Genomic DNA, 12,426 nt, shown 5'->3' on the forward strand with positions numbered 1-12,426 from the left:
ACGAATATTTTGCGCCAAGAATTTCTAATAAAGGTTGATAACGAGATTATCATATATCATCTGTTGGATCAATTGATATCAAAACTTTGAGGCCTCGTATTTAAATTCAAACATATGGTGCACCGAGAATGAATTAAATTGGTGTAAAGATTTGTCTACATCATTAGCATTCGCAGCAACTCAAACAATCTGTAGTTTGTTTGAAATATTCTCCATTTCGCTTCACAAGTTCAACAAACTATGAAAATGTATCCTCAATGGGGAATTTTTACAACAATTGCAACAGTTAGGGCCTTTATGACCAAATTGCTTCCTTTCTGCTTGTTAGTTTCGGCCTCCACAAAAAAGTGAGAAAGTTTAAATGATCTGAAAAATCTCAGCGCCTTTACAGGTCGCAATCATTCGCTAAGTCGATAAGACCTCCCTCTGAAAGCCACACCAGCAGCAGCTGGGGCAGGTTCTTGGGTTCGGCTAGTTGGTGGAGGAGCTCCTATCCTCCATCTTGCAACTATTTTACGTCTGTGCAGTAACAGTCAAGGAAATCTTTATGTGCAAACTACCTTCAAGTGAGTATGATTAGTTGACGAAAGTGAGAAATCAATTACTATGTGGTAGACTGCCATGAGTTTTGAAACATTACCACTAAAGCATGGCAATGACCCTGAAAAGAGAATGACAACTAACACTGCCAAACGTGGATGATTATGATAGACCGCGGATGAGCTACATATGCTAATGTGGATATCTGACTACAAAACTAAAAACTTGACTGCAATGAGCTACAAGTAGAATGCAATAGACAAGCACGGAAGAAACTAAAGTACAAACAGATAATATGTGAAAGAGAATGAATGACGATATGATAGCTTCGCTTTTGAATGAATTTACTTTGCAATTTAAAAAAGTAAATGAATAAAAGTAAGGATACACCCATCTTGGAGTCTGTAATATGTTCTTTCCACCTGCCAATGGATGCAACACAGTCAAGAAGTAAAACAGATGTCCGGCAATGATTCCCAGCAGATCTGGCATAATTGGGGAACCAAAGATGACGTCCAAAGCAAGCATTGCCCAAGGTAGATAAAACGCCTGCAATCACAATATACAGAAATTGCATGCACCAGACATTATGAATACGTAGATGCAGATAAATTACAAAATAGAAGTTACAAAATAGATGCACCCAAGAGAAACTTTGTATATATACCAATGTGCATACCTTAAGTTGCACGAGACCATATATGTTGACGTTGGCATTTGGAAATTCTCTACTCCAGACATAAACAAGCATGAACACAAGAGATATCCCCAAGAAAGGAGAATAGAAAATAGGGATAGCAGATAAAACCTAAAATTCAAGACAAGAGTGAAAGGTGAAAACAGGATATAGGATTGGCGTACAATTCAATGACAATAAGATCCTATCAAGCTACACTATATGAGACACAATCACATGTGCAGCAACTTCCTTAAGTTTCAAACGTTCAATAGTAGATTTCCCTATCATACGAAAGGTTGCAGTAATAGATTGACACTGAACAGGAAGATGAAAAGCATACAGGATGAACAGTAAAAACCAAGTAAAATCAGCCTTTTGAGTTCAAAAAATCAATTCCACTTTAAATTCTAGACAGCTTATGAGATTGTAAGTTAGCCTAGACACCACAGAAAAACACACTTGACCTTTTCATTCAGAAGAAAAAGATTAAATTGCAAAAATATGATGAAGATAACTCACGCACCAGCAATGTCGTGGCTCCAAATACCATCATCCACAAGAAATCTGCTGTTCGTCGATCAAATGGTCCCTTTTCAAGTTGAACCCCATATCTTGCTCTGTAAAATCATTAATATTTTCGTATTACTGCATGATTAATTAAGTTCCCTTATTGAATCCATTGATCCAATACTTAAAAGAAGAATGAATCTATCTCCTATGCTGCATAACACGGAAAATTGTATGCTTTCTAAAAGGAGAGGTACCACTTTGTTGCAAAGGCCCAAAAAAAGATACAAGAGTATAGACTGTGACAAAGATCTATTTTCAATTCATCTGACCAGGTATCCTATAGAACTATAACTTACATCATCAGAATGCGGATTCCAAAGTTGACGGAGAAGTTTCCAAGGAAAAAGAAGTTTGTAAACAACCTCCAAACCTACAAAGAATGGTGAAGTTCAAAATCCAATTGATATCTTAACAACTATGCACAAATCTTAAATTATCTGATGGGATACATACCTGGAAATGTGAGAATACTAGTTTATGTACTAATGCAATACTTTTCCAATCATAAAACCCCAATTGAAAGGCTGTAGTTGCAATTACACAGAGGGTACCATAAGCCTTGCTTATGGGTGGGAGTGACTGATACCATCTGAAAGAAGCAAACAATATATGGTTGTAACTTGTGATTGGAGCAACTGTATCTTCAGGAAAACAATAAGATGCATAAGATAGCTGGATGATCGTAATCAATCATCGTGGACAGGAGCGGAGCCATTCATATGAAGAAAAAATCATACACAATCATACACTATATTGTTATCAAATGACTAAACCGCTTGTTGATATGCTAATTTCATCCGGAAGTTACACACCCATAGCAATGCCTAATTCAACTCATCCAAAGAACAATATACAGCTAAGGTGATATATGACTTTTGCTTCAACATGCTGCCAAGAAAAAGAAAATCTGAAGTTGGGTTCTTTTTCCTATACCCTAGTTTTACTGTTTTGAGGGAAAACAATAACAGATGCTGAAGCTAGCTCAATTATGATAATCCATCATTGCAAGAGCAGCGCCGTTCATATCAAGATAAAATCATACACAATATATCAATCATACGCTATATTGTCATCAAACGATTAAACTGCGTTTTGCTATACTAACTTCATCTGGAAGTTATACACCCATAACAATGCCTAACTTAGCTCATCTGACCAATCCACAATCACAGAAACCCGATTTCTTTGGGTAACAACTCAAAGTCTTCAGGGCCATGAAACCAGTGCAAACACACTAACAAATTTAATATAACCAACACTAGCATCTCAAGGACTCCCATTTAAGAATTGGGTTTATCAACTTTCTCAAAAAAAAATCTGGGATTATCAGATTGTACATAAACACAGTTGAATTCAAGTCTAGGGTATAAAATTGCTGCTAAATCATGGCTAAACAAAAACACCATAAAATGCAGCCTGAAGCAGGCTGGTACAATGTAACAGCACCAAAATCAAAACCCAATATATTAATTCAAGTATATTGGCCGAAAAATATACATTTACATACGTATATATCACAAGAATAATAATCTATGAATCTGAGAACGAAATAGAAAGAAGAAAGAAGATGGTAAAAGTATTACTCGGCAGGAGAAGACATGGCTGACCCAGAATTGAAGAAAATAATTTGAACGGTTACCCAGTTGAGATCTCTCCTCTAATTCCTAATTGCTCGATTCGACCAAGTAACTTCGAATTGAAGGAAAGGGAAGAAGAGGTTTGCTCGTACAAGAACGACGACCCAGAAACCAGAAGCTTCTCTAAGACTGTCGCTTTCGTGCACGTTTCTTGGTACTCTCCGCACGCGCGAACAGCTTGCAATTGGGTTGTTAATTGGGCCGACTACGTGCATGTTTGGGTTAAGCCCTATGAGGTTGGGCACTGACCCAAAAGTTACCGCCTGGATGTGGGTATCTGGGCCACTGAGTCAAAGGGTTCCTAACCCAAAAGTTATGGGTTCAATATGGGGAAAAAAATAAAACAAAATTTACGTACATACGATAAGATTCAGTGGTGGATTCAAAAAAATTTACTTGGTGCAGATATGTATCTTGGTCTCGAGTTCTTGCCTAAATTTCTTGATGGGTGGATTTTATCAACGGTGGGGTCAGAGACATCGAGGAGGGATATTTGGGTGAAGCGAGTGAATTTTATGAAATGTTGTTGAAATGGAAGAGAGAAGCCGAAAATGACAACTGGTTTAGGTAGAAAAGAGGATAAGATTCCTCACGCCACCCTGCCTTGCCCAACTGATGCGTGCGCAAAACGTAATCATTTAGGGAGATTTTTCAAAGTCTGGGTGGATAGCTGCGCACCCTTGCCATTGATTGGGTCCACCCTTGCGTATCTAAATTAGAGCGAGTGAAGGCTATTACCCCTGCTCGCCATTTTACTACTCATGAAGTTGCCCAGGACTACACTGACGTACGTGGTTGTTATGGGAAGCAAGGCATTGGGCAAAATACTTCCGCAAGGGCCGAGGTAAGGCAAAGAAGTAAAGTGTTGTCCAGACTCAGGCATCTGTTCTAGCTTGAATTAATCATTCCTCTTCAAAGTCAATGTTTGCAAGCTTATTACATCGTACCCCAGATACTGTTCATGAATCGCCACTGATAAGATTTGATATCACAATGCCATTTCTGCTATAAATCATTGACTGACGAGAGAAAAGTTGCATGAAATATTTTATATGCACGTACATCTTCATCATACGTTTCACCTAATTGATCATTATGCAGAGGGTTCTAGAGGGTCCTAATTCATCATTAAGAATTAGTTAGTGTTAAATTTCCATAATTTATGGTTTGCTTTTGGCAGAAAATCATCACTGCACCGGTCCTGGTGGACCAAACCAGACCCGCCCATCTTCCTAAGAGATTATATATATATATATATATATAGAGAGAGAGAGAGAGAGAGAGAGAGAGAGAGAGCCCAAATGACCTGTCTGCTGCTGCTGCCAACTTTTCATACATTGATACCTTCTCCAGCAGCACCATGCCCCTTTGCTCAAATGCTTGCCTGGAAATGTTACAAGGAAAAGACCCCTGAGTTGGTTTTAAAATATCTTTGTCTGTGTCCTTTGTGGATTCACCAAAACTTTGTTTTGTGTCAAAAATACAACCAAATGGATTGTCCCTATGTGCTTTTATAACGTTATCAAACATCGATTTACATGCCAGATTTTTTTATGCTTAGGATCCACGATACAGTGCGTGTGATTTTCATGCACTACACGTTTAATGTACACTAGCTTGCTAGGCATACGATTTTCACACTTTTATTTTCTTCTTCTGCACTCCAAATTTTCATTTCCACTTCTTCGGGTTCTCTTGTTTTTCTTTCTTTGTTCTCTATTAAATTGCTCAATTCTAAATCTAGAAACAAAGGAATGAATGGTAAAGAAGTAAATAGGAGGGCGAAAATTATGACTTCTGTGATAGTGTTACCTACTGATAACGTCAAAAGCATTGATTGTAAAGAATTTGTTTTCCTTTCTATGATGAGAGTTCAGCTTTCGTTCAGCTTCACGCTTAAATATAAGGAGAATTTGGTTCTAACATGCATTGATATTCAAGAGAAAAGTTCTACTACTCTTGCGTTGCTTTGGACATGATGGTAACTCTAATGCATGATACAGTATCTACTCTCACATTTTGGTGATAGTTCGACTCTCATTTGATTTCACACAACTAAAACCACTCGATGCTGACCTTCACCTTCACGACAAAAGTTCAACCGATCTGGCTTTGGACAGATTAACACCCGTAACACATATGAAGTGAGAAAGCTAATACCTAGTTCGCTTAAGTAATTACCCCTTGGATCTTAATTAGTGGATGAAATTAAGTTTGTAAACTCAGAAGCCTCATGATGCTTCTTGTCGTTGCAACACAAAGCAAAGCCAGCCGACAGAGTGGTACTATATTGACAAACATTGTCGTTGCTATTGCCTATTATTTTTGGCTAATAATTAATTAAGGATGTGGGATTAAAAGTTAATATATGAGGAGAAACTATTATTATATAGCTTTATAGGAGTGAAACATTTGGTAGCGTAGCAATGCAACAACCATCATGGTTTGAATGAGACAGTGCCAAGCAATCAAATGTGGTATGCCTACAAGCTTGCTCCCCACAGATTTAAAGTGTGCCCACCCGTGACGAATTAGATAAGGTTAATTACTAGTGAAAATTAATAAAAAAAAAAGTGTCATTAATCATCTATTTAATCTAGTTATTTAACTTTGTTATATCTATTGTTTGGCAGTTTGAAAATGAATTCAAAAAACACTTTTGTTCATAAACCCGTATGTTGGAAGTGTTTTTTGAAAGGGATGTGATATCCACACGCCCCATTTTACTTCCCATACACCCTCCTAATTTTCAACCGTCGGATCGGATGAATTGAAGAAGATCAACAAACATAAATTAACAAAGAGTGTGTGAGGAGTAATTTATGATGTGTGGATAGCACATCCCTTTTTGAAAAAGTATTTTGAAGTGTTTCATGAAGAAGCATTATCTCTTAAAAAAGACACTTCTACTCATATTAAAAGGACGTTCAAAGAGTTAGAGTTCCCTCTTATCTAATGGAACAAAAAAAAAAGTGTGCTTCTTGAAGAAATAATGGTCGATGATCGAAAATTGATGTGTTGTCTTGCTCGCCTAAACTTTTAATGCACGTAACAATTAATTTCAATAATATTATATCAGTTTTTTAAAACCAAAAAAAAAAGTTCAAATCTAGAAGCCACCCCCACTAGTGACAAAATGGATTAGAAGAAAACATTCCAAAATACACGAAAAACATTGCCTATGACATTTAATTAAAATTGACACTGGAGAAATTAATTGTTTTTTGGGGCCATGCATGCACCTTGAATAAAACTTAGTAGTGTCCACCTTTTAATGTTGTGCACCAATTATAATTTTTGTTGGTGAAATCCCACCCATCTTTTGTCCACTTGTTCCAATTTTGCTGAATTATGGAACTTGATTTTCTTCAAATTGTCTTTGAATTTAATCAGCGACCCTGTTTTATGCAAATCCCAATCAGAAAATATTCTTAATTCATGATATATTGGAAGAAAAAGTTGAAAATATGAGACAATATTTATGACATTTAATTGTCATCATACTTGAGTGCACAAATAATTCAATACGCAATATTAATCGTGTTGAAAATGAAACGACTTATATGACATGAGAATATTAAACTTACAGTATTCCACTACAATTATACATCTACAGTTCAAGTTTATCTCTTCATAACTTTATATATTAACGGTGTCCGTCACTTCGATAGCACCGTAACGATTATGTCCGTGCTATTGCTTTCATCATAAAGAAGTGTCCTGAGCGCCGATTAGACGGTGCCAACAAAAACCAAAGGCCACGTGGGCAGCCTTTACTGCTCGTTTATTTATGGCGCGTTGTTGTCCGATCCAGGTAAGCTTTTGAATGACGAGGTGGTGACAGCCTTTACCAAGCTGTGCCTCTGACCCCACTTGAATCACTTGCGGGATCCATTTCATCTTCCTTTTCTTGCTCATTTGCATTTTTTCCTTTACCCCGTCGGGCCCGTCATTCTTTTCTGCTTTTTGTATCATCACTTTCCATGTCTTGAGTCAATCGCCAACTCAACTTCAATTGTCACAAAACAAAGTTAATCCAAACTCTATGAATGACTTTTTCAAAAGCCAGGTTATCTATGAATTCTTTGTCATCTTTTGTTTTTATATAATTTTTATAATATTAGTATAAAAATTAATGTTAAATTTTGAAATAACAAAGAATTTATAAAAAATCTCATTTTCAAAGAGTTTTTTTAGAATTTGGATAGTGGTAGATAAACTAAATTCGTAGTCAAAATTTTGTAGACTAAATGATATAAAAGTTAATGATTGGATTATGACTTAAGCGTTGATAAACATGCTCATTTCTATTAGTAATACATCATTAATTTGTAAATTTTATTTACAAATTTAATCTATCTAGCATTATTCTTAGCATTTCTCTCGGTTGATATCCAAGACAAAGACTTTTAGGAAGCAAAATAATCCACCAATTGTAGTAGAAAATATAATTAAAAGGAAAATTGAAGCAGAAAAACATCTCCTACCCCTCTCCAACCCCTCCAACTACAATCTCACCTGGCAACAATACAATACAGAGAATATCCACTCCACAATACAAACATAAAGATAAAACGTTAAAAATAGTAAGTTGGTAACATGCAAGCAATATAATCCCAACAACACAACCTCCATCTTTCAGTCCCCTCACCCCTAAAAGCTGTCTCCTCCTCCTCCTCCTCCTCCACTCCCACTTCTCAAAAACTCATAAACTTTCAATGGATCCGTGTCCCTTCGTACGGCTCAATGTCGACTCTCTTGCTCTCAAGCTCCCGCACGCCACCAGACCCGCCGGTCCGAGGGTCCACTCCTCCACCACCCCTTGCTTCTGCCAGCTCAAGATCAAAAACTTCCCTCCCCAAACCTCCATTGTCAACCTCTCCACTTCCACCGGTGACTCCCCACCGGAATCCTCCACGTCCGCTCCCGGCTTCCACGTGGATCCCACCATGCTCCGGAGGCTGGCCGGCAAGACCGTCGCTCTCCGGGTCTCAGTTTATACTGGTCGGATGGGCCAGACATGCGGAGTTGCTAGTGGGAAGTTGCTCGGCCGAGTCCAACTTAACATTGACTTGAACTCGGCCAAGGCTCAATCAACCGCGATACACAGCGGGTGGGTGAAATTAGGGAAGGACTGCGACAAGCCCTCCGCCAGGCTGCACTTGACGGTTCGAGCTGAACCAGACCCCCGGTTCGTTTTCCAATTTGGAGGTGAGCCGGAGTGCAGCCCGGTGATTTTTCAGATTCAAGGGCGGGACATACGACAGCCCGTTTTTAGCTGCAAGTTCAGTGCGGACCGTAACTCCAGAAACCGGTGAGTTTTCCTTTACTTGCGGTTCTGGCGCACTATAGTCCTGAGTAATTAACTTTAGCTAACGTGAGCCTTGAGTGGTGGTTAACTTGAATGCGTAAATTATTCTCTTTTTTCTTTTTCTGTTTTTCTTTTGTGGGTGAGTTACTTTTTTATCTGTGTCGTTTTTGGCGATTTGGGTTTTGGATTACGCATTTTTGGGGTGGCAGTATTAGGTGGCGTCCAAGAATCACATGCCCAGTTGGTTCAATTTTCAGGATTTTACGTTCTTTCTTCATGCTAGTTAGTGCCTCTCCATGTGTTCTCTTTTATGAATTGCTTTCTTTTTTACTAAATTGAGTTAGTCGTCCTGATAATGTTAACGAGAAATACTTAAAAATAAAACGATTGAAAAAAAATACGCAATACTTGTAATGGAACAATCGTCGAGTGCAATAACAATGGCTCAAGGGGTTTTTATTTTTATTTTTTAGTAAGACGGATTTTTAGGTATTTTTAACTAAAACATCAAGGACTCCACACATTTGTTGCAATGGCTTGGAAGATTTGACATGACACATTTCACCTAGTTTGGATATATCTTCGTCGTTCTTGTTCAATGTAAGGAGACTGACTATATATATGGTACATTGAATTACTTAACAATCACTCATTAACGGTTAAATATGGCCGTCAGATGTCATTCCAACAGATCTGACAAACTGAACGAGACCATGGATGTATTGTCTGGTAAATTGGTTGCTTGGCCTCAAAGATTTTGCTGTTAATTGTCCTGCTTCCACCAGCCAAGAACGTTAACTGAAGCAAAACACCAACCAAATGATTTGAAACAACTTGAAGTATTTTCGAACAATTAGCGGTAGTTGCATTGCATATCTAGTCAAACAGAAAATCCCAACTCCTCAAACTGTATCTTTCGTGGTTTGATTAGATTCCCTGCCATGTGCTTATGTATTTGGTCTCGAATTCTACATGTTCTGTTTAAGATTATATTCCTGTTTTTGATAGTTTCCTCTGTCCTAATCCTATTAAACAAATTAATTAAACTAATATGATCATAATGATTAATTAATTCTTGATCTTGTGTGGAATCTGCAGATCTCTCCAATCAGATTATTGCCACCATTAACAATAATAGAGGATGGATGAGAACATTATCTGGTGATACAGAAAAGCCATGGAGGGAAAGAAAGGGGTGGATGATAACAATTCATGACCTATCCGGCTCGCCTGTGGCGGCCGCTTCCATGATCACTCCCTTTGTACCCTCTCCAGGCACTGACCGCGTATCCAGGTCAAACCCTGGAGCATGGCTCATCCTCCGACCCCATGGGTTCTCAATCAGCAGTTGGAAGCCATGGGGCCGTCTTGAGGCATGGCGCGAGAGAGGGCCTATTGATGGCTTGGGGTACAAGTTTGAGCTTGTCACTGACAATGGGCCTAGCAGCAGCATTACCATTGCCGAAGGTACACTGAGTGTCAAAAAGGGCGGACAGTTTTGCATCGACAGTAGGTTAAATAGAGATTCAGGTTTGAAATCGAGGTCACCCGTGAAAGGTTTCGTGACGGGGTCGACCGTGGAAGGTGAAGGAAAGGTTAGCAAGCCGGTGGTACAAGTCGGAGTGCAGCATGTAACTTGCATGGCTGATGCTGCTCTTTTCGTCGCGCTTTCTGCCGCCATTGATCTCAGCATGGACGCTTGCCGGCTGTTTTCTCATAAACTCCGAAAGGAGCTTTGCCATGATGAGCAGAATTGCTTCTCCTAACTAAAACTGGTTTAAATCTTAATTTTCTTACTAATTCATCCTCTCTGCCGCTGTGACAACGAATTAGTTTTTACTAAGTTTGAGCACTGAAATATGCATAATTTTTTATTTTTAATTTCATTTTTCTCCACATTCTTTGATTTGATTTTCCTGGTTTTGATTCTGCCAGTGGTTTTGGTGTTGGTTACACATTGTAAATGTATTAGGGAAATTTATAATATTACATCGTTCTGTGACCTATATACAAGAAACTTGCAAATAATATGGGCAAAAAAAGAGAATTGTTTGCAATTTTATGGTTTATTGTATTTTTCGGGGGAAATTGTAGCAGTCCCTCAACTTTAAACCAATTGGAATAATGATCCCTAACTAAAAATCTATGACACTTGGTTCCCTAAGACCATCTCCAACCGCAGGGTCCAGAGGGCCGAAAATAGTTCGAAAACCGTCTCCAACCGAGGGCTAAGCCAAAGGGCTTGTGGGCCCCACTAGACAAAAAAGGGCCAAAGAGCCAGCCAGCCAGCCTCGGGCTAGGCTAGAATTTTGAGTATTCTTGTCAGATATAACCGACAAATTGTACTTATTCATGTCGGTTATATTCGACAGGAATGGTAGGCCTTTTTTTTTTTTAACAAAATTTTTAATTTTTTTTCTAAATTCTATTTTTTTTCCTATAACTTCCTAAGCCATTATACAACATTAAACAATATCAAACAACATTAAATAACATTAAATTTAAATAATAAATTATGTTTGGTCCTATGGCCCTCGGTTGGAGACGAATTTTTTGTGACAGAGCTAAAACGAGCCCTATGGCCTTTGGTTGGAGATGGGGGCAAATATGGCCATGTATTGTTCATTAAAATATTCATATATTGGAGGACTAGAGGGCTAAAATGAGCCATCTGGCCCTCGTTCGGTTGGAGATGGCCTAACTCAACCAAATATGCCATTGTCTTTTTCATCAACTCCGTCAGAACTTCCGTCAAAATGAGACACGTGTCATGCACGTGAGGCTGAATCAAGGGCTAAATATAGAAACCCAAATGAGAAAGTTATAGCAATGGTCCCTCAATTTTAACTTAATTAGAGAAATTGTCCCTCAACGTTAATCCAATTATAGCAATGACTGACACACCTCGACTCGGTATGTCCACTACGACTCTGAATCGAGCTGTGTTGGCCGACACCTTAAATGTGACGAAGCCATAAAGTATAGTGATGTGAAAAATGTAAATAAATTTAAACCTAAAAGTGCCTAAATATAAGATTGCGCTGGTGACCGAGAATGAACCCATTTCACACGTGATTACAGATCATAAGTAAGGTACAATAAGGTAAGATAATGATTATACCATCATCCATCATAGGTAAACACATGTTTTATTTGATGAACATGTGTTTCCTTGATTCCATAAGCTTTCTAGCTCTGAGATCTCTAGCTCTCAGTCACCTAAACCTTTGGTTGTGCATCCCACTACTTTTCATCATCCACCACTGGTTCTTATTCCTTTCCCACAACTTTTTTCTCAGTTTACTTCTCCAACAAATGTTACTCAGTATTGCTCTCAGTCAACAAGTGACCTTGTCTCTACTAGTGGATCTCCGCAGTTGGTTCAAGACCCTACTTCTACACAAGTGCCTCATTCTGAGTTATATCCAGATTTGTCCATGTCTCAAGCAACAGTGTTACAACAAGTGTCTTTATCCTCAGGAAATGTTCATCTAATGCAGACTAGATCTAAGTCTGGCATTATCAAGAAGAAGCAAGTTTTTAGTGCTCATGTGCAAGAAGATTTCTTTGTCATAAAGCCTCAGTCCTACTCTACAACATCCAAACTTGCTTATTGGAAAACAGCTATGCAAGAAGAGATGGATGCCTTAGTTCAATAGGGCAATTGGAGTTTAGTTTCACTTCTTCCC

General features: G+C 38.4%; 1 protein-coding gene and 1 pseudogene across 1 annotated transcript; one reads left to right on the forward strand and one right to left on the reverse strand.

Moving 5' to 3' along the window:
* Window positions 1-118: 118 nt before the first annotated feature.
* LOC125478488 (derlin-1-like) lies at window positions 119-3,673 on the reverse strand. The gene is made up of 7 exons (XM_048586669.1): window positions 3,373-3,673; window positions 2,243-2,378; window positions 2,086-2,159; window positions 1,743-1,836; window positions 1,220-1,348; window positions 929-1,089; window positions 119-519 (listed from the first exon to the last, which is right to left on the reverse strand). The coding sequence occupies exons 1-7, from the start codon at window positions 3,387-3,389 to the stop codon at window positions 399-401; spliced, it is 732 nt and encodes a 243-aa protein (XP_048442626.1). The 5' UTR covers window positions 3,390-3,673; the 3' UTR covers window positions 119-398.
* A 4,244-nt stretch (window positions 3,674-7,917) lies between these two features.
* On the forward strand, window positions 7,918-10,648 carry LOC125478500 (annotated as a pseudogene).
* The last annotated feature ends 1,778 nt before the right edge of the window (window positions 10,649-12,426 follow it).

Source organism: the organism of the source record quoted next, unplaced genomic scaffold (genome assembly GCF_019419815.1).
Source record: "Pyrus x bretschneideri cultivar Hongxiangsu unplaced genomic scaffold, Pyrus_bretschneideri_v1 Contig1, whole genome shotgun sequence".
NCBI lineage: Eukaryota > Viridiplantae > Streptophyta > Magnoliopsida > Rosales > Rosaceae > Pyrus > Pyrus x bretschneideri.